This window comes from Vigna umbellata, chromosome 3 (genome assembly GCF_029865625.1).
Source record: "Vigna umbellata cultivar VRB3 chromosome 3, Vumbellata_1.0, whole genome shotgun sequence".
Classification (NCBI taxonomy): Eukaryota; Viridiplantae; Streptophyta; class Magnoliopsida; order Fabales; family Fabaceae; genus Vigna; species Vigna umbellata.
The window spans coordinates 6,414,941-6,438,403 of record NC_142167.1 but is presented as its reverse complement, the minus strand read 5'-3'; the positions used below and the strand labels follow the sequence as shown (position 1 = coordinate 6,438,403).

Sequence of the window (23,463 nt, the reverse complement as noted above, 5' to 3'; positions counted from 1 at the left end):
TTTGCTCATAACTTTTTTCTCCGAACTCCAAACGAGTTGATTCTTGTTTTGTTGGAATATAGACTCAAAGATTTTTAAAATGAATACTAACTCGTAATTTTTAGACCACTTTAGTAGATGTAGTTAATTTCCTAAAAACAATGTTTTTCCTAAGCTTCTTACATGAGTTTACTTTTGACGTTTTCTTCCACCACTTGTTGTGGAAGACATATGTATTAAGCATAAGAAGTTCGCAAAAATCTTAAGTTAAACATTGATAAAGAAAACTTTCAATATTCTTAAAGCAATTGAGTCTTAAAAACCTTACAATATTTATGAAGGAATACAGTAATCATAATGCTCCTAATTAAAGTAAATAACACTATACTATATGTTAGGACATAGGGTATTTGGATATAATGGGAAAGGGGATAAGGATAGGAGGAGAGGAGTTGTATAAATAGTTGTTTGTTTAGTGGAGGGGGACTTTTGGCAGTTAGATTGTTGACAGGCTTTGTCCTGTGGAGGGGGTTAAGCCCTTTGTATCTGTAGTTGCACAAACCATTCTTTTGTGAATAATACTCAGTTTAATTCCTTTGTCTCTTTTGTGTGCTTGTTACGTGTGGTGTTTGGAGAGTTCTTGATTAGGTTTCTCTTTCGGAAACCTAGCACTATCAAATCTAACTACGAGGTTATTCATCAAAGCGACTGCGTAAGTAATTCAGTTGTTCCTTAATGTTTTCAACTCAAGTGAAAAATTTCTTTCGATGAAGAGGAAGACCCGTAAGAGTGAAAGCAATGCTCCAGACAACGTGAAAATGGTGGAGAAAAACGAAGAAGAGTAAAATGTGGTCAACCCGAAAATAGGGACACTCGACGGCGAAATTTCTTTCGATAGATAGAAAAATCCGCAAGAATGAAAGCAATGCTCCAAAAATACCTCTACAACAAAATGTATCTCTTAATAAAATATTGCAAACAAACCAATAAAAAAAATGTCATTGTTGTCAAAAAGTTGGCATCTATGTGTTGTAAAAGAAACATTTTCCTATTAAATAATCCGGATCTGAAATCACAATTGACCAACCCGACCCAAATAAAAATGGATGTCCGAAACCAACACTACTTTTTAGATAACAAGATAAACCTCAGACTCTCTCACTGCAAAATCAAAACCTCCATTTGTTGTTCAGTTATAATATTGTATTCCGTTTCAGATAACACAGCACAATAACAATGGCTTCTCTTCACTCTTCTCTTCTATTGCCTCCGAATCTCCTTTCCCTTACTTCTCCTTCAAGTTCCCCTACTCACATTCTCTTGAATCTGAGACCCTCCACCACCCACTTGCGACCCCTTTTCACCACACGGCGTCGTTTTGGGAGACCCTTCGCAGTGGCTGAGCAGGCAACGGTGACGGAGGCCGCAAGAAGGCTCTACGTTGGAAACATTCCCCGCACTGTCAACAACGATGAGCTCGCCAAGATTGTTCAAGAACATGGCGGTGTTGAGAAAGCTGAGGTTTTTAAATTTTCAACCTTTCACCAATTTTAAAGTTTTTTGTTTCCTAGGTTATTAGTTAAAGCTTTTCCTGTGTGGGACTGCGCTGAATTAAGATAATGTTGGGACAAACTTCTGGTTAGGTGTTCTTAAAAAGAAAAATACCAAGAAAAAAAAAAGAATTTACTTCTGCAGCTAAACTTAGCTTATGCAAACAAACAACTGTTATTGAAGTAGTGCGCTTATTTTTGCTTATTAAATAAACATAGAAATGGGGTGTTCTTTTTGGTTTTATTGTTATTTGATATTTGAGGGAAAGGTATGTTTTACTAAGTAGTCTGTATCAACTTATAGAATTTTTTCACAAAGCATGATTTGTGTGCATGTGAAAAACAGTGCCAGCTGGGGATTCACTGATGTAGAGCCTAAGGTGAGTTTGAGAGTTGGATTTTGGAAAACCTCTCTGATAAGGATAATGGAAAGGCATTATCCCTTGTAAGATGATGAAAACACGATTAAATATGTTACATAGTAGTGCCCTGCACCCTTTTGAAATGTAAACTGAAGTTAGAGTACAGTAGCAGTTGAAGAGTAAAACTTACTGAACTATGAAATGTGTACACGAAAAATTGGTATCACCTTTTATGTATTGTTATAGATTCTTTTGTATGTTAAACTGCTCAATGGAATGATTGTAGATGTATTGACATGATCTGAACAATTTAGTGAAGGACCTGCAATACACGAATATCCCTGGGATTCAAAAATACACTAAATACTATAGTATATTGATTAGTGCATTTTATATATCCACAAGTGACAACTTTATTTGTATGGTCTGTCAGAATATATGGGAATACTTCATCTGTGTACTGTTAACATTTCTTAATGCATGGCTCATAGGTTATGTATGATAAATACTCTGGAAGGAGCCGTCGCTTTGCGTTTGTTACAATGAAAACTGTTGAGGACGCAAATGCTGTGATTGAGAAACTTAACGGCACTGTAAGTTTAATTGCAGAATTTGAAGGAACCTTTAGAAAGATTGTTAATGTTCATTCAGCAGTTTAGACTTTATATCCCTTCAAGGACTTGTGAAATTCATGTTTTCTATGGCAGGAAATTGGAGGGCGTGAGATTAAAGTAAATGTTACTGAAAAACCTTTATCAGCATCAGATTTGCCTTTATCCCAGGCTGAGGAATCTCAATTTATTGACAGTCCCCACAAGGTGTATGTGGGAAATCTAGCCAAGACAGTAACAACTGATACTCTTAAAAAGTTTTTTTCTGAGAAGGGAAAAGTTCTGAGTGCCAAGGTTTCACGGGTCCCTGGTACCTCAAAATCCAGTGGGTATGGTTTTGTTACCTTTTCATCAGAAGAGGATGTAGAAGCTGCAATCTCGTCTTTCAACAATTCTGTAAGTTGTTTACTTCAAGCTTAGATATCCAAATGTACTTAAAATACATGAAACCTTAAATATAGCACCTAGAAGATGCGTTCCCTTGTCAGACCCCCAATTTTGGGAAACATGCATCAGAAGAAAGAACATGGAGATCATTGGACCACTTGTGCCCATATTGGGTTCCAGTTCTGATGTATAGCTAGTTATGAATCTGACAGTTACGTCAGATTCTATAAATTTTAGTATTGACTGGTCTGAAAAGGGGAGAGAGAAAGATGTTTACAGATTGAGTGTATAGAAAGTAATGTTTGAGAATGGGGTTTTGTGAGAAAGAGAAGGGAACTTTTTTTTTCTTTTAATAAATATTAATTAGTGCATAGTTTTTTAAAATAGAAGAAAATATGATAGATTAGCATAGAATTAGTGTCCTATTCTTTTTACAAATATCTCTATTAATTTAAAAATACAAAGTCTATCCTCCCTTTGTTTTCCTTCTAAAATTCCACACCCAAACTTACTCTTAGGGGAGGGAGAGCTAGGAGTCTTGACAATTTCTAGGCAAGAGAGACCTATTGCATTCTGCTGGTCATCTTTCTATTGTGGTTCCTGTGAACTTTACTTGAAGAAAGAATCTAGTTCAGTAAAAATTCCATTATTTGATTCCAGCTTTGTTTATCTTTTTTATAATCTGAACTAGTTCTTACCACTCTTTTTTGCAATCATGCTTATGGATAACAGTGGTGCAGGTCTTATATACTTGCTGTCATCAATGTTACACATGTTATAATGTTGCATACAATCTACTAAGTGAATCAAACATAATCTCATTTTAATTCCTTACCAATCTAAGTTCATCCCAAGAAGACAGGTAATCTGCATCAACTTTTTTTAATATATAAGTAATAAATAAAATGTTTCTTGGCACAACCACAATGCCTGCTTAATTACCTATAGTGTAGCTCAATTGGAAACACACGCTGAATTGTGAGGGAAGAATAGAGTTTGATTCCCACATTACACCCTTGAGGAGGGGTGAAGAGCTCTAATTATGTCTAATTTCTTAATCTATCATTAGTTTCATAATCAGCTCAAATCATCAGAACTTGCGAAGGTACATTAGGGTCTCACTGGAAAATCAAAAGGCCTAATGGTGATTTATAAAGTAAAATAGCGTGCTTAATTTCCATTATCTAGTTTGCTTATAAACATAGAAGTGCACATCCACATTGCTAAAAGAATTATGTAATAGATGGTCCGTTCTCATCTCATCTCGTATGTCTCCCTTTTTGTTATGCTTATCCACGTTGTCTATTAATGATGTTTTGGTCTGGTTTTTTAATATCACTGGATGCTGTAGATTGAAAACGAGACTTTGAACTAGTAATTAGTTTTGCTCTAAATGTTAACTCTGAAAGTGATTTGTTATTTGTCTGATGTCTTGTTGAATGCAGTCATTAGAAGGGCAAAAAATCCGAGTGAACAAGGCATAGAGAATTAGCAATGTTGCTGAGCATTTATCTGACCATGTACTGTCTAGCCAGAAAAAAGTAAACTTTGGGTGAGGCTGAAACCACTAACAAATTTCCTTGTCTCTTTGTATAGCATAAACCTAATCATTTTCAGTTGACAAGGTTCTACAAAAAAAAAATAGTGGTTAATGCTTCTTGTAGACATTTCACCTTGCTATTTCTCCATCTTTATGTCGTTGCTCCCTTCTACTCTACTCTGGTGATGTAACTCTTGTTTATATATGCATGTATTCAATTCCATTTTTGTCTGAATTTGAGTTACCATAAAAACTGCACCAAGCATGCCTCCAATTTTTCCGATTATTGCTCTTTCTTAGATAATACCAATCTATCATATATTAAGTATTCTTGACAATGTTCTGTTTGGAAATAATTTTCTTTGGTTTATGAATCGTTTTGTACTTAAATTTACCATTAGTGTTGCCAATGAATAGGGGTGGCAAAACAATCCATTTATTCATCATTTGTGGTGTTCATCTTCTACAAATAAATCTATTTAATGCATCCATTAAAGAAATATATATATATATATATATATATATATATATATATATATATATATATATATATATATATATAACTAAAATACTCTTTGGTGCTAATTTTTGTAGAAATTATTCAACGTGGTCTCCCTTTTTTTTTCAATTAAGTCCCAAGTGGTTAAAACGTTACAATTAGGTACTTTCTATCATATTTATAGAAACGATGTTAAAGACATGTCATGTGGGAGTAGGACTGAACAAAAACATGTATCTGACCGAATCTGTAGTAAATTTAAGCATACAGTCAAGTTAGTTTGGATAAGTCAGTAATGTTGAATAAATAAATTTGAGTAAAATGGTAATTGTGGTCAGGTTGTTGGAATTTTATGGATATCCGACTTGATTTGAATTTTTATTTTAGTAGTTATAAATTTCTAAATTTATTTTAAAATTTAAATTTATTTTTAATATGATATTATTTTGTTAAAATTTAGTAGTAATTTATATAAAATCATAGTTAATTTTATAATCATTAATAAAATTATACATGTCATTTAAACATTCACTATTAAAAATAAAAATATTTTTTTCATTGAAAATTTTAATTTAAAATAAATTCACAATTTGAAAGATCTGATGAAAGTAACCTACAACCCGAATAATCTAAATCAACTAACCTGAAAGATTAAATAGTTAGAATATGAATTTTAAAATATTAATTTTTGGTATAGTAGATTTGGTTAGGTTGGTCTTAATTCGATACAATCTGATTGATGATCATCCTTACATGTGAGTTCTTTTTTTTTTCTTGTGTGTTCACTTGTTAGATTTCTGTTGCGTCACTTACACTTGTTAATCAAGTGAACTTAAAGTCTCAAAGGTTCTATTTTCTTATGATGTCCAAACAGTGTCATTGTGATAGCTATTATCTAGATTATTGAGTTGTTATATGTTGTGAGTTAAACTACATTATTCTTAAAATCAATTTAATCACAAAAAAAATTTTAAATAAAAAATAAGAAAAATATCTTAAAATGTGTCAGTGATAGGTAAGGGTAATTGTGTGTAACATTAACTTGCTTGAAAATATTAAAGTGATAGGTAAGGGTAATTGTATATATATATATATATAGTGTAAGGTGAATCTTGGAATTCTCACTATTGATATTTTAGTGAAATTTTAGCTCACGTTGCTAGAAATTGGATTGAATTCTTAAAGAATCCAGTAAATTTGGTGTAAATCACAGTTTCGTTACTGCTAAATTCACAGGGACTGTTAATTTAGGCAATTTGGTTTTGCACAATACTCTATTTGTTCCCAATTTCTTTGTTCATCTTATTTCTATTTCTAAACTGTTACATTCAAATAATTGTTTCATTATCTTTCATCAAAATAATTGTCTCATTGTGCAGATGAATACTTACTAGACGATTGAAGTAGCTAAAAACTGCCACAAACTCTTTTATCTCCTTAATAATAATACCATTAGTACTTCATAATTAAATGGGTCTTTCATTTTGTTTTTCCTAATAGCTCTAGCGATTCTGGTAATTTGTGGCACATGAAACTTGGTCATCCTTCAAATAAATTTTTCCAGACATTAGCTTCCCAATATTCTGATATTTCTTTTCAATCTATTGATGCTTGTGATGCTTGTGCTTTTGCTAAACAAAAACGTCTTCAATTTTCTCTTAGCAAAACTAAATCTCCATGTTTCTTTCATCTCATTCGTGTTGATATTTGGGCCCCCATTTCTATTATTTCCATTGATGGATATAAATATTTTTTGACCATTGTTGATGACTATAGTCGTTTCACATGGCTTCTTCTTTTGAAACACAAATCTGACGTCAAATGTTTACTTCCAAACTTCATTCTTTTAACTGAAAACCAGTTTTCTTGTAAACTTAAAATTATAAGATCTGACAATGGAAAATAATTTCTTCTTAATGATTTTAATTCTACCAAAGACATTTTTCTTGAAACTACTTGTGTTGATACTCCTCAACAAAATGACATTGTTGAAAGGAAGCATCAACACATTCTCAATGTTTGTCGATCTCTTCTATTTCAATCCAAAGTTCCAAAAAAATTTTGGTCTCATGCTATAAAGCTTGCCATTCATATTATTAAAAGACTGCCAACCCCTTTTCTTCAAAATAACTCTCCTTATGAACTAGTTTATTCCACCAAACCTGATTTTTCAAATCTAAGGACTTGTTCTTTTGAGTGGATTTGAGAGGATGGATTTGAGGGGATTTGAGAGGATTTGAAGATAATTTTTTTTGTCGTTTTTTTGAGCGAATTTGGAGGTAGATGAGAGTGAATTTGAAAATAAAATTTGTGAGAATTAGTATAGAATTGTATTGACATGACAAATTAAAAAAAATTATTTTCAAATTCACTTTAATTTATCTCCAAATTCGCTCAAAAAAACGACAAAAAAAATTATCTTCAAATCCTCTCAAATCCCCTCAAATCCACTCCCTCAAATCCACCCAAGAGAACAAGCCCTAAAAGTTTTTGGATGCTTATCATACTCTAGCTCTGTTATTGCAGGTTGCACAAAACTTGATTCCAGAAGCAACAAATGCATTTTTCTTGGATACAAATTTAGAACCAAAGGGTTTGTGTTGTATGATTTGCATTCACACTCTACTGTTGTTTCACGAAATGTCGAGCTGCTGCATAGAGCTGAATACTATCGAACGACTGAAGACTACCGAACGACTACGGACTACTGAACGACTGAAGATTACCGAACGGTGGACACTCGGAAGCCGTTCAGTTACACTGATATAGAATAGTTTTGTTAATTCTGTTTTCTTTTTCAATTTTCCTCTTTGTATATATTCTTTGCTTCCGCTGTACCTAATACACTTACTACTGATATTCATTGACAATTATGCTTTCTTTGGAGTTCTTGTTTTCTCTTTTCTCAAACACTCATATACTCTGACCTTATCTCTAGTTGATGTGGAGTTGTCATCACATCATCGTCATGTCGAGGTACATAAATCTTGAGTGTGAAATTTAACAGAGTCATATGTTACCACATATATCATTACCTTGTATTCAATTCAATTTTTATATTTATTTTGTGATTCAATTTACTTCTAATTTTTTCTTTCTTTAAATGGAAGATGATTGTCTCTTTCCAAAATATAATTGAATTCAATTTACTTATTAATATTTATTTTGCAGTAGAAGTTTTTCAGTTATATTCTTCTACATTAATTTTATATATATATATATATATATATATATATATATATATATATTAACATTTAAAAAGGACATTATTATATATTTATTAAAATTATTTCTATTTAATATTTATTTCATAAATATATACTACTTTTTTACATATATTAATAAATATAAAATATTTTTTCTTTATTTTAGTTTCTAGTATGTAAATTAGAAATTACACTACTATATTAATATAGTATTTTAACTTACGGTTGAAAAGTGATCACAAATGTTTATTATAATTTTTCTAATTTTATATTATTTTATAATGGAAGTGTTTTATTCACATACACGTAGTCAAGGTATTTTTATAAATTTTATAAATTAAATAATTTATAATAATAAAACAAATTTTATAATTTTTTTTGTAGTAATTGAATTTAACCATGTCTTGAAAAGAGACAATATTGTTATATTATAAGAAAATTAAGACTAAATTAAATAAAATAAATATAAATACTAAATTCAATGCTAATTAGGATTGACAAGTGACGCTTACATTGACATGTGGTACTATCAAGTGACATGAATAACATTGACACGTGGTACTATCACGTGACATTAATAGTTTTACATGACATAACATATACTTGACACATATAAAAAAATGAGTTGGCACGTGACATGTTTTTAATGCTATATGTACAAATTTAATCGAAAAACATTAATTGAATTGTTTTAACAAAAAATTAAGACTTAATTGAAAAAAAAGCAACACGTTAAATATTTTCAACAAAAATTGAGATCAAAAGAGTATTTTAGCCTATAAAAAAATGTATCAAATTAATTCAATTAATTTTACGAATGAAATATGTAACAACGTGAGAGAATAGACTATTTATACTCTCCTGAGTTCCTACCAGTTTAGTATAAAGCAAACATATTACAAAGATAAAAGAAATGTATGCAAAATCATATAATAAAGTGTAGTAGAGTCTTGTCACCAATTTCTAAGGTTATTCAAAATACACAAGTTACTAAAATCCTTTAAAACTGTGAAACATACATTACATCATATAAATATATACATTCCTTCATAGAACTCCAAGAACGTCCCTTAGCATACTAGTTAGTATCATTGGAAAAGAGACACAAACAACCAACAAACAAAAGAGAGTAAGCTAATGATAACTTAGACATTAACATACAATTATTATATAAAGATCTAAATCAAAGTATCAAGTATTCACATCACAAAACTATTCTCATCCATTAACAAAAATATGACACAGACTCAATTATTTGGATTTACAAATCCACTTGGACTCTAAAAGCTTAACTTTGTCATGTAAAATGAAATTCCTCAATGTTACAATTTCAGTAATGGTACATGGTCCCTTTCTCTCATGACAAAAATGAGTTAACTTATAACTTAATAAAAAAGGGATCCACGACCCTATAAGTAGCTATAAGAACCTTTTTTCCTCTTCATCACCTATACTCAATCTTTTATATAAGTTTGTGAATCTAGTAAAGTGTAACGATAACTTCCAAATAGTGTCCCTAGTAAATGCATGACACTAGACTAACATGTCATACCATTCCTCATTAGGAATTACATGACCAAACAATTCAAACACAACATCCAATTCAGATATAACACTCTCATACCTGATGACACCTCATTGAATAATTCAATTTACCTCGTGCATAATCTCCTCATCAAGTTACATATCCACAAAACATTTATTCTTACAAGTATTTTCAACAATGACAACATTATATTCAAATAACTTAATACATTATCTGTTAGAAAATGTGAATGGAATGTTTCGTGGGTGGACAATAACCAAGAGGGGGGATTAGTTTTTATATTTTCTTTTAAAAAACAATACATATAATCACTTCATAACAAAACAAGCAAATAAAATAGGAAGAGTATAAGGAAAGAGAAGTTTGAACAAGTGATTTTTATACTAATTTAGATCAAAAGATCCTCCGTCCAATTGTTACAACACAAAGTTGAGTAAAAGTTTAGAGCTCTTGACAACATATGAATAACACTTCCTTTTGACACACAAAAGAATGAACAAGTTTACTTTGCTACAACATATATGCTTTTTACTTACACGCACTAAGACTAACACTTCCTTCTACCAACACAAAGTTCACAAACTCACACTTAAAGCACAAAGAGGTTTAAGTAAAAGCACTTGAGTTTTTAGAAATATTAAGTAAGTTTAAAGAGCTCATAAACAAGGTATTTATAGGATTTGTTTGACGTTAGGTCATAAGACAAATAGTCTTTTTGCAACTGTCGTTGATAATTGATCATCTTAAGTAATAATCGATTATTAGCGAATTATTTTGAAAGTTATTTTTTTCGAGATAATCAATTATACCAAGTGATAATCAATTATTCTAGAGAACCTTTCCGTTTTTTATTTTAATTGGGATAATCGATTATCCCAAGTTATAGTTGATCATTCTAGTGAGTTTCTAAAATAATGCTTTACTTTGATTTTTTTTTTTTTGCATATTGTTATTCTAACTATTCTACTATTACAAATGAAGTATTACAAAAGCTTTGTTCTTAAACAATCCACTGAACATCAATTTTCTCTTGTCTTTAAGCACTTCATCATCAAAATTCTTTTGAGTTGAATTCAGCTTGTTAAAAATCTCCTTTTTTTTATGATGATCAAAATCCTTATGTAAAGCTTTTGTGAATACTTGCATATTTACAACTTAGATAGGAAAACAATATTAAAGGAAAACATGTTGTTTTGAAAACATGTTTTGAGATAAAATATGGTCATGGATCAAGGAGAATGTTGGTTAAGAGATATGGTGTAATTTTTATATTGTTTAGTTGTAAATTTCGATTATAAGATTTATTGTTTTTATATTAGTTCATATTTTTTGTTTGTGTGTGATTATGATGATCGTATTTTTATACACCAAGAGATCATAAAACATTCGGAAATGTAGATGTACAATGGTTAGAAGAGGCAATGTGATTTTAGTAGAAAAAGTTTTATTTTGTTTAGTCTCATGTTTTTCCTTTTAAAATATTTTTAAAATAATATTTTTTCATTGAGATTTTAAATAAAGGAATGGAATTTTATTTTAGTTATATAATTTGTATTAATTATAAATTTTAGCAAAAGAAAAACTGAGATGATAGATAACTTTAATTCTTTTAATTTGTAATTAAATTAATTGGACAAAAAGAAATCAAGAATAAAAATGGACGTTCAATTTGTTGTCTTATCTTGTTTCAGATAAGAGAATTACATAACAATTAGTAAAATTTTAAAATTCCTTTTATCTATAAAATCGAATAACAATAAAATTAGTAACAAAATATTGAACTATACAATATTTCATTTTTCTCCAGCTTTTATAGTTTTTAAATGACTTTTTTATCCTTTTAAAATTTAATGAGTTGTTTTATAATTTTTTAAATAATACAACGATAATTATTTTTTTGATAATTTTAATTGAAAGCTGACAATAATAGTTGCAAATATATATGTTTTTCTTTCCAAAAATATAATTACAAGTTACTATATTTTAGGGTTATTTTATACAAGTTACTATATTTTAGGGTTATTTTATACAGTGGGTTGAAAATAGAAATAGTAATAGTAATCAAATACAAAAGAAAAACTGAATGCAACTACAAATATTACTTCTACTTTTATTTTTTCAGAATTTGAATCAATTAAATCATAATTAATTACATTTTTAGTTGATACCAATGTCAAAGTAAAGAAATAAAAATAAAATATTACTAAATTTCATACTAAAGTCTTAAAATTGCATTCCAACAAAATAATTATGAAAGGATTTTTTTTATAATATTGTAATTACATAATGAAAACACTTCTAAATTTTAATCAAAATAAAAATAAAATTTGATTAAAATATACATAAAAATAAAATATATTTAAATAATAATATATAATTATAATTTTTTATTGATAGTTCTTTTATAAAACAAAAACTAAAAAAAATTATTAATAAATATTAAGACATAGAAAGTAAAAGAAATAAAAAAACATTTTTAAAATCTAAACTCCATGATTTATATATATATATATTACAGGTTATTTCGGATTTTCATTAATTTTCTTAATCTTACATTTATTTTTGTTATATTGATGTTGTCAGAAACATATTCTGTCTGAATAAGAGTCGATTTTAACCTGATATAAAGTATCATTTCCCTAAATGTTGTTAAAACATGTTGTTAAAGTATCATTTTCCTAAATGTAGTGTAAGGTTATGGAATCCATCCGATGGCAGACATTGTAAATAAGGGGAGAAAATGAGGCCATTTCAACAGAACTGGAAACTGCGCATCACCGTAATTCTCTGGCAACATCCGCGCCACTACACAGTTCCAAACGTTGTTTCCCGCCATTTCTCTATTGCATTCAATCACTTCACAAACCCTAACCAAACCCAAAATCCCTTCCTCCATCTTCCCGAATCTTAGTCCCATCAAACATCTCAAGAACACTACCATGTTCTATTCTCAAACCTTTTTGGCGCGAAAGGGTCCACTTTCCACCGTGTGGATCGCCGCTCACCTCCAGCACCGCCTCAAGAAATCGCACTACACCACCACCGACATTCCCTCCACAGTTCGTAAGTAAAAGACGTCGTTTTTTTCCTTCCCAAATCATCTTCACCTCCACACTTTTGTTCTTAGTCTGTTTTTTTTTCTTGTGCTCTTTCAGTGCGCATCATGGACCCTGGTGTTCCTATCGCGCTCAGAATGTCTGGGCACCTTCTTCTTGGCGTGGTTCGGATATACTCCAAGAAAGTTGAGTATCTTCACCAAGACTGCAAGGACGCGTTGACGGGTCTCCACAAGGCGTTTTCTTCTCTCCAGTTTGCTCAGACGGAGGAGGTGGGGCCAGCGCCGTTTCAATCGGTGACTCTGCCGGGGACTTTCGACCTCGATGCCCAGAACATTGACTACCAAATAGATTACACAGGGTAATTTTTTCTTGGGTTTTCACTTTTTTATTTTTTATTTTTTTTATTTTGAGTTTTCGTGGTCTGATTTGTGTTATCACATTATGGATGATTTTTGGGCGTCTCTTTAAGGACTGAGGATCGGAACTCCAGGGATTTGGAAGACATCACGCTCCCAGGTTACATAATTGGTTGAGTTTTTTAGAATAAACAATTGAATTTGTTCCTTAGGATTTTGAATTGTGTGCAGACAAATGCAGTCATGCAGCCATGATTGAAGTAACATTTTGGTCATGAAATAGTTGTTTTTGTATTTCAAAAGTGAAAAAGTAAATTACTCCTGGGAAAAGACTAAATTTATGGATGTTTTACGAAAACAGTGATTTTTTTCTTTTGGGGACTGAGTGATGCCAAATTTGTTATTGGGCAGTTCGTATGTGTATTTTGCTGATCAATGAAAAGTTAGTGATGTGAGGACCCATCTGACAAAAGAAATACACTTTTGGGAACCCTGAGTATTGTTTCCATTTTTAAGGGATTAGCATGACGCCCTTTATCTCTTACGGACTAATTTGATTATGAACTCATTTCATTCCTTTTGAAAGCTTGTGAGCAGATGGACGTTAATAATTAATAATTCTCAATGTGCAGATCGAATTCCTGTGACAACAGATTATTACGTGACTGTATCTTTTGATGAGGTGCAGTCTTGTTCCCTTCAGGCAACTGTGTAACTATGTGACATTGTGTTTTTCTTTTCAAACTGTTAATTTTTCTTTATTATTTAGGATATAGTAATAGATTCTTCTCATACAGAAGTGCTGCATGACACTGGCCCTATTCCAATGGAGGAGGAGTAAGCCCTAGCTGTATTTTAATTTTTTCTTTTTCATTCAACTTTTTGGGATTATGAACCAATAGTACTTGTTTTGTTCTTACAGCATTGTTCCCCGGTCTCCATCATCATTGAAAGGCGTGGGTGCTGCAGATGATGGTCCAAGCACCCAAAGAGAATCATCAACTATCCAGCCGGATCCTACCATACATAGTCCTCCACAAGCAACCACCCCGGTCGATCCCATTGAAGTTCGTCGGGGGTTGGGTCCTAGTCCTCCACAAGCAACCCAAGTCGAGGCACTTGAGGTTGGTCTTGATGCCACCAATGATGATCTCAACCTTGAAAATCCTCCACTATTTTCAAATCTTGAGGACAATGACGCTGAGCCAAACAGAGTTCATGACTCTATGATTCATGATTTTGATCCTGAAAGGATGTCTGTACCATCTCAGCTACGATTTAATCCTCCAACTCCACCTACGTCTCAAGGGGGCACCACCCCAGCTGTGCCAGTTCTTGTCGGTCAGTGCATGAATATCTATGTCTCTTGTGTTGCATATTGATCCCAGAAATACAAAAAGTTTACTTTTGTTTACCTTGCATTTCAGATAATACTCCCAATTTTGTGCTTCCTGAAAGTCCTCCAATACAGCAGCCACAAGGGAGAGGAAGAAAAAGAAAACAGTTGTTTGATGAACACATTGTGTTAAAGAATAAGTAATAATTTAAGATTTGTTTTTGTTGAATAGCCTCCTTCTCATGCAACTTGTAGATCATACCTGAAAAAGTTTTAGGTTCCTGTTCTTTCTCTGCTTGTTACGCATGTTTGATGTGTCTTTGTAGATTCATGCGGAGTGCACTTAATAATCCACGTGATATAATGAGGAAAAGAAGGGAAGCTCCTTCCTCTAGCTTGGGTATATGGAAATTGAACAATAGTCGGAGAAAAGAGAACATGTTTTACCAGCCCTTGTTAACTGGTAGGCTGATGTCTGTATGTTATTTTGCTGATTGTGTGGTACCTTGTACTTTTTTCAACACGTGATCTGAAAATGTGTCCCTGTGTTCAGGAGTTGACAAGAATCTTTTGGACATATGCACTGGTGAATATATACGTTCAAAACCTCATTTGGTCATCTCTGAGGAAGATCATGCTGATGTTGGAATGGCTGAAACTCTTTCTCCAACCGACCAAGTCTCCGAAGAGCCAATAGCTCCTACTAACCAGCCCCCTGCAGACTCTGTAGCTCCTACTAACCAACCCCAAGTGGAGCAAGTAGCTGCTACAAACCAAACCTCTGAAGAGCCAATAGGTGCTACTAACCAAGTTACTGAAGAGACAATAACTGCTACATCGCCTGTTACTGCATTTGATACAGAAGTTGAACATGCTCGAAATGTTGCTGTCACTCCCCCTCCCACCTTCCAAGCACACAATGTGGTTGAGGATGACTACACGAGCCCTGGTAGAAGAGATGACTTGACTATGACTTCACTTCGTAACCTATCAGTTACTTCTTTGGGAACAAATATTGCATCTGAGAGAATGCCGACACTAGATTTAGCAGCATCACCTAGTGCTTATGGATCAGAGACAATGCAATCTCCATATTCAGATATGCATCACGTGATCAATTCTGCTGCAACAGATGTAAGATTTTATGTTTTATTATGTATGCTTTCGTATAGTCAGTCTTAGTTAATCACATATTTCCTTTCAGTTAAAAGCATGTATTCTGATTTTCCTTTAGTAGAAGGAATATGGGAGTAGGATTAATATAAAACTGTAACTTCTAAATCCCTTGAAACAGATATTGTTGTATGTGTGATATAGTTTTGATTCTTCCAGAGATATTTACTTGTCAAGCATCAGTTTTTAAATATTTTAGGACTTAATGCTCTTTTTAATTAAAACACTTGCTTGACGAGTTGACTTCTGATCATATTTTTGAGCTAGTAGCAATAGCAATAGGAACGACTTCACTCATTTACGTCTATTTGCAACAATTTTTTATATGTACTTGCCTGTTCTCGCTGCCTAGTCTTTTTTCACCATCTGTGGATTCCATTCTTGTTCTGGAGTGTGAAAATTGCTTCTAGTAATCTTACTATTAATGCTCTTAGTGTGGTTTAATTGAAGCATTGAATCTAATAATTTGTTAAACTTATTTTTGTAGGAGTTTTGGTTTCTGAATCTGGGCAACAACACACCAGCCAGTAGGTTCTAAATGTCATATCGAATTTGATTTTTCTGTCAAATACCCTTTTATTACTTATTTATTGTTGGCATTGCCTGTATTATATGATACTGGATATCCAATTTCTACTATATCATCAGAATCAGATTTATGGTTAACACTGGTTATTTTGCAGGTTCACAAGGTACAAGTGGAAGTAACATGACATTGTCTGAAAGGACCAAGTACCTATCCATTTTCTCTATACACTTTCGTGGAATATGCATGATTTTGTTCAAGCTGTTTATAACATGCAATGCAATTTTTTGAGACAGTTTATAATATTTTTTATGTTAGCTTATAGAGAGCAGTTATCCAATTACCTCAACTCTTGACGTCAAGTACAACTATTTTAATTGTTTCTAATCAACAATTAAAGTTAATGAAATTATAGTTAATAGTAACGCACCAATAAAATGGTTTATAGGATAGTCTTTTGAAATATCATTATTGTGATTTTTTTTGCTCAAGCATGCAATTGTGATATGTTTAGGTTGTGCTTTTCCAAATTTAATATATTTCTGGGTATTTTTAATTGTTTATATTTATGCATATAACCTAGGGACTTGCACATTGTGAATTTGTTCAGTATTCTATCCACAGGGACTGTTACCTCACTTTCTTCCTCTTCCTTGGGCCCAAATGATTGTTCATCCAATATGTCATTAGATACAATAGAGTGAAATATTAAGCATCAGATTAGTGTGGTAATTATGTTATGGTAAGAATGTAATGATGTGGTGATAGGTGAGGAAATCCTTAAAGAAATCTTAGTAATTAAAGTCATATTCTTAATGTGTGTGGATTTTTTTTTTCTGGAAGTTAGAATGTGCATATATACCATTTATAAGTTGTTTATGCCCTTTTGCTTTTCGTACTATTTTCTTCATTTTAGTTCTGTAGCGTCTGAACTTAGCCAGTATTCTTCGCATATGTAATTCCAGGTATACAGCTGAATATTTGAAAAGACTTAATCCGATCACCCCAATTTTGGAGGACCCTGCAATCACCCCTATTTCGGAGGGCTCTACTGGAGATCTCTCTGATCTCAGCTTGAACAAGATTTTAGAAGGGAAAACACGGCATATTGCTGCTCGTATGTTCTTTGAAGTATTGGTGGGTTGAAACATTTCCATTCAAAGAAGCTTCATTTATGTCCAAAGAATGTGAATATTTGGTGTTTGCATGTATGCTTCTAATGATTAGAATGTGAATTGTGTGTTTGGAAAGACTTGATCCAATCACCCCAATTTTGAAGAACCTTCCCCTTCCCCTCAAAATTGTCCCTAAACTATTTAAATAGTTCAGATGCAGCTGGCACACAACTTATTTATTCCTTCTCTTATATACAATACCAAACCTATCAGAAACCTATTAGAGATCTATTTTCTCTTAGCTTGAAAAGGATCTTGGAAGGGAAAACTCGTCATATTGCTGCTTGTATGTTGTTTTTAATGATTAGTATGTGATATACACGTGTGTGGGTGTAAAAGTGTGTTATCCTTGATGTTATTTATCTCTCTCCTTTAAATATTGCTATCTCATTGGATAAAATCCCTATACTTAAGTTTGGACTATTCATTTTCTTGAGCAACATAGTTATATATTTGAATTCTACTTAGTGCTTCCAGATTTAGTTCTGTTAATATCTGATAGAAAAATGTGTAGTCTATTTGATTGTAAAATTAAGGGATATATATTTTTATATCAGATGAATTCAAGTCCTACACATAATGCTTTTTTTTTTTTTTCAAAAGCACGCATGCCTTCTATTCTTGTGACTGAGGTGAAAGTGGAATTACAGGTTTTACAGACTAATAGACTTCTTGATGTAAAACAAGATGCACCTTATGATGATATCAGCTTGAAGTTGGCCACAACGCCTTCAAATGTTCGAAGTTGATGGCAGGTCATTGTGTATATAGGTAAGAGTTTTGTACTTATTTAAGACTTTAACTTAAGGTGGATGATAGAAATTTAGTGGAAACAGTGATAGTTCGGGTTCTAATAAATTGTAATGCTGGCTTATTGATATATATTTAATTATTCAAGATACCAGTAATATTTTTTCTTTATAAAAATAGTATTTGATAGCGTAAATAAATTTGTTCTTTTAGTCATAACTAGCTGATGACAATAACATACTTCTTTGTGAGTTGTACTCTTCACAAGTAAAAATTATTTGAAAAGGGTATGTGCATGCAGATTGAAGAATGGGTAGTATGTCTTGGGTACTAGTTAGATCCCTCACCCTCAATTTTTTTTTTATAGTTTTTCGGTTAAAATTAGATGTAAGGAATACTTTCTTTTATGATAGTTGTTTTCACAACAATGTAGCTTTTTTTTCTATTAAATATTTATCATAAAATGTATACTTGAATGAAAATAATGAATTATTTAATTGAATGCAATCACCAATTACATTTTCCTTATCTCTCTTTGTAATAATAAAATATATTAAAGGAAATAAAAATATGTTGTAATGAATAGGAAGATTTTGATTTTTTTTTCTTAATTATTATGGTGATATTGAGAATATTTTTAATCCTAATAATTTGCTATTTAGAATAATTTGTATCTTTTAAAATATAGATTGATATATATACATATACACACACATACATATATATAAACATACACAGAAAGAGGGAAGAACAAGTGAAAACTATTCTATGAAAACCATACATCTTATTTGTACACATGGACATGGATGATTAAGATTAAAAGTTAGTGGTCACGTAAACCACTTAAAGTTGTATTTTTCTAATCTTGACCAAATGATGTTTAGTACTATTCTCGTCTTTTAGAACAAGAAAAGTTTTCATTTGATATGTTGGATATTGGTATTGTACTGGTATCCATGCAATATAGCCGCTACTGGACCTATGCCGTCATTCAGGGTTTGTGTTCTTAATACTTACTAAGGGTGACTACTAAACTAAGAGTGACTGCTAAATTCTAATACTATATCTGAAAGAGAAAGTTGTGGTAAGGATATGACCTAAATTTAATCGGTTATAATATTCTACATCATCGTGCACTTGAGGAGCCTTGCCTTGCTCCCTCCCGAATCACATGTTCACTTTATTCAATATTCTTGATACTTTAACCTTATTCTGATTCCTTTGGGAGAAATTAAAGGTTGTAGATAAAAGTTGTGGAGAATTTTTTAACTTGAACCATCTTGTGCAGCCTAACATTTCCTAAAATTTTTCTTTCATCCGTTTGAAATATTGGTTTGGTGATCCACTTCCCATAAGGCATTTCTTTGTTGATTGGCAGTTGGATTTCTTGTCTAGAATGGAAACGCAGTCGGTTATGTATAATAGCAGACATAAGGCGAAATGGCCAGCTTGAGGAGATGATTTTTGTCACTATGTATATCTGTATCTGGTTAGTTTATATTAAACTGCAATCATTAACTTATTTTTTTTTAATTTTGCCCACCTTGTAATTTAGGATTGAAATTGTCCACCTTGTAATTTGGTCTGAATTTTTGTCAACAAGCATGGCATTTAAAATTAGGCTTTTCAGGCTTTTTACAAAAGTGAGGATTCTTATACCTTGACATGTAATATATGTTAATTATGAATGAAGGCTGAAACAGAAAGAGCGGTATAACAGTCAAACAGTGATATTTAGGCCCTCTGTACAAAGTAAGAAAAGGCAGATTTATGTATCGGTTGTCTCTCTAACATACGGACTTCACTCAATTATGCGTTATGAACTACGAACTGTATGAATTCTGAATCAAAATTCGTTTAACTGGCATTTTCAGTCTGCAAAAACACTATAGGTAACATTACCTTGGACTAACCAGTAAATTTGTAGTGCTCAAAGCCACAAAATAAGCTAAAAGAACCTGCCCTCGTTTATAGCCATCCCTTATCACCTTTTATTATATGCTTTAGCAGCAAGTTTATAAAGTATGAGAGGGATAAATTGCTGATATGAGTACATCACACATTGTTTAAACTATATGCAGTACCAACTAAAACCATGCACCGTGAATCGTTTGTCACTTTTCAACAAGAGTTTCAATTTTGTTTTCTAGATGAGCTTCGTGATCTTCTAGGCGACCTTTGATCGTGTCATTGTCCCAACGGATCAATGTTGGCACCCCAGTGAGCTTGAACCTAGGTTCCACCCTCCATGGATGCTTGGGGTTCCTCCATGTTGGTCTATCTCCAACATAAGCTCTCAAAAGTGCAATGTCATCAGATGACGCCTCCAGCTTCTTGTAGATCACAGGTTCTGCTCTCACACAATCTAAGAAGGAAAAGGTGTACATCACAGTTCTGATTAAACTAGTCATGCTTCTCTAACAATATGATAAAAAAATTGTAATCAACATCAATCTTAATCCTTTTTCTTGTCTAATATAATACTTTAATTGGTAATTTACACTAAGCGTCATCAAAGTTAGAGATCTAAGTTATCCAGAGATATGCTAATAGGTACAAATATCATTCTACATACAGAACAACAATCTATCAGAAGCTCTTCTCACTAGTTAACCAATATCTTATAAGTTTTCTGCAATATTGACAGAAAAGATTCTTTCTCCAATGAAATCCAAGTCAATGTTTTGTGCTATATTGGCAAAGAATTTCCATTGATATTTTCAAACGCTCCATGAAATAAAATGCATTTAGTGCATCCAGTCATCAAATTCAGAAGCTGAAGTAGCTATTAAATCATAAGTTTTGGAGTAAAAAGAATCAGATTTGAACATGCAAGAGAAAGAAGAAAAAGAGCATGCATGGATAGCATGATAGGTATATAGATACCAGGGCACCAGCTGAGAGAGGTAGCAGGGTCTTTGTCAGCCAAGAAAAGGATGAGATTCGCCTTGTTTTCTGCAGCCTCTGATCGGAACTTCTCAAAAACACCATCAAAACTCGACACTGTTGCCTCCAACAACTTCAACGGCATTTTTTCTTCTCTGCAAACAAAACAACTCCACAAAGTTGTCAGATTATTTTCCAACACAAAGTTTGATACTTTTCCTCCAAGTGTATATGACAGACCTTAGGCTCTTTTATATTTATTCTCTCATTGTTGTTTCATTTTTTTTCTGATATTTTAGTTTTTTAATACAAATTTTGTAGTTCATGAGTTTTTTGTTTTCTGATAACATTTTTTGTTCAGTCATCAGATAACTGGACCGCCAACGCTGTCATCAAATGTCATTGTTTTTTAAAATCTTGTCCGTCTATGATAACAAAAATGCTGTTTTTCTCTACGTTCATGCTCATTGAATATTATTTTTTAGGAGACCAAACATTAACGAAGTTTAGTCTTAAAAAATCATTTCTTTCAGTAAAATAAAAAATGAATAGTTTAATTCTGTATATATGTATTTTTATTATAATTCTACATTAGTGCTCAACGACTATTAAAAAGATAGTTGCAATCTATAGTTTTTCTAGAATTCATAATTCTTTTAATCTTCGGGTAACATTTTAAAATGATCCTAATTGTTTTAAAACATATGCAGCACTAAATGTGAATTTAATGATAGGAGAAAACCATATATTTTGCAAAACAATATTAAAAGGACTAAAGCATTATAGAATAAGTTGCTTATAATGGCCCCATTAATTGATGTGAAAATGACAAGTTTTATGGTCAATTAAATATTTATGCTCCTGAGAAAGAAAAAACATAAAGAAAATAGAATGAATGTAGACATTGATCTTTGTATCTATCTATATCGCCTAAACGTATGCAGTCATTTTAAAGTCCAAATACATTCCACAATTTAAGCATATGAACGAAGAAAAGAAAACATCCTAATTGGTTCAAGAATAAAGCAAGTCCAATAATGATAACGTACTCAATTTTTACAATCTTTTAGAAATATGCCACTTTTCCCGAGAAAGTTAAATAAAATTTAAAACATTTTTTCAAAATTTGTTGGAAAGATGATGCTGATTAATGTTAAAGTATGCTTTAAATAGAATTTCACAAATAATTTCTAAAAATAAGTGAAATAGACAGTGCAATACAATATGTAAATAAAATTGTACTAATTAATAATTTATTAAATTATAGAGGTTTCTTTTTTTTTTGTTTTTGTCGGAATTATTCAACATGGTTATTTAATTTTGTGTTCTCAGTTTAATCTTCATCTTAAATAAAATAGGGTCAATATAATTTTTTTAAAAAAATTATGAGTTAAATATGTTTTTAGTCCCTAAACTATTGGCCGTTTCTGGTTTTCGTCCCTGTTTCAAAGTAAGGTACAATTTGGTCCTCATTGTTTTCGAAACGTTCGTTTTAGTCCTCGGAATTTTGGTTTTAGTCCTCATTTATTGCTAAATGAGGACCAAATTTTTTAAAGAGTGTTTAGCTTTCGATGACTAAAACGAATGTTTCGAACAAAATGAGGACCAAATTGTACCTTACTTTGAAACAGGGACGAAAACCAGAAACAGCCAATAATTTAGGGACTAAAAACATATTTAACCCAAAAATTATTTGACGTAGTTAAGAGAACGTCGATTTGACTAATTTACATCAACACACAATATATGATTTAAAATATTAGTATCTAGGAAATATTCCTTTTATATAACCAAGTTATCTTCTTTCTCTCTTCTCTTTCCAATTTTAAACCATATCTCCTTTTTTTTCCTTTATATTTTATTTTATGAATTTTCCAATCTTAAACTAAGTTATCATTTTTCCAATATATGTTTGTAATTTTCTTTTAAAAGTCACGGTATTATTTATGAAAGAGCACTTCAATAAGTCTGCGGCTTAATGTAGCTGAAAGAAAAAATAAACTTTATTTGATATGATAAATGTGATTACAATTTCTGGTGTGTCTAAAAATATGAAGGGTGAATCTTTATATTTTATTTGTTATATTCTTAATATGATTTTTTTATAAAAATTGTGATAAAAAATTTTATGGAAGAAAACAGAATAATTTTTAAAATATCATAATGTGTGGAGTGTCTTATAAAGATTAATATCTTTTTTTAATAAAAATACATAATAAATATTTTTTGTGAACAATTTTTTTTTTTAAAAGTGGAGTGTCTACAAGGATTAATATATTTTTTAATAAAAATACATAATAAACATTGTAAAATAGGAAAATGAAAAGTGAGAAATGATATTAGTAGTTATATTTCTAACCTATGTGTGGCCAAACAAAGAACCTTGATCCCATAAATGATTCCATTGAGTGTTCATTGGGGCATTTAGGAATATGAATTCCAAAATTCATAACCAAACCACTAATTTCTTTTGTTCTTACATTGTTCAATCCTACATTATTCTTCTAGATAACTAACATAAT

General features: G+C 31.5%; 3 protein-coding genes across 4 annotated transcripts; 2 read left to right on the top strand and 1 right to left on the bottom strand.

Annotated features, from left to right (window-relative positions):
- The first annotated feature begins 1,135 nt into the window (after positions 1-1,135).
- Positions 1,136-4,664, top strand: PSRP2 (RNA-binding (RRM/RBD/RNP motifs) family protein). Its single transcript, XM_047308039.2, has 4 exons — positions 1,136-1,500; positions 2,383-2,484; positions 2,599-2,898; positions 4,335-4,664. The coding sequence occupies exons 1-4, from the start codon at positions 1,216-1,218 to the stop codon at positions 4,371-4,373; spliced, it is 726 nt and encodes a 241-aa protein (XP_047163995.1). The 5' UTR covers positions 1,136-1,215; the 3' UTR covers positions 4,374-4,664.
- Positions 4,665-12,427: 7,763 nt separating this feature from the next.
- On the top strand, positions 12,428-19,776 carry SYN3 (Rad21/Rec8-like family protein). 2 transcript variants are annotated; one of them, XM_088110382.1, is made up of 14 exons: positions 12,428-12,743; positions 12,836-13,097; positions 13,209-13,255; positions 13,728-13,777; positions 13,865-13,932; positions 14,018-14,436; positions 14,523-14,631; positions 14,758-14,894; positions 14,985-15,565; positions 16,092-16,131; positions 16,288-16,336; positions 17,096-17,267; positions 17,956-18,020; positions 19,510-19,776. In XM_088110382.1, exons 1-14 carry the CDS (start codon positions 12,620-12,622, stop codon positions 19,514-19,516), a joined length of 2,130 nt encoding a protein of 709 aa, XP_087966508.1. In that variant the 5' UTR covers positions 12,428-12,619; the 3' UTR covers positions 19,517-19,776. The 2 variants fall into 2 exon arrangements, with proteins under 2 accessions (XP_087966508.1, XP_047163987.1); XM_047308031.2 differs by having other exon boundaries at positions 12,429-12,743; positions 17,956-18,076; positions 19,434-19,774.
- A 223-nt stretch (positions 19,777-19,999) lies between these two features.
- Positions 20,000-21,264, bottom strand: LOC124833525 (thioredoxin-like protein Clot). The gene is made up of 2 exons (XM_047308032.2): positions 20,942-21,264; positions 20,000-20,420 (listed from the first exon to the last, which is right to left on the bottom strand). The coding sequence occupies exons 1-2, from the start codon at positions 21,084-21,086 to the stop codon at positions 20,170-20,172; spliced, it is 396 nt and encodes a 131-aa protein (XP_047163988.1). The 5' UTR covers positions 21,087-21,264; the 3' UTR covers positions 20,000-20,169.
- Positions 21,265-23,463: the final 2,199 nt, after the last annotated feature.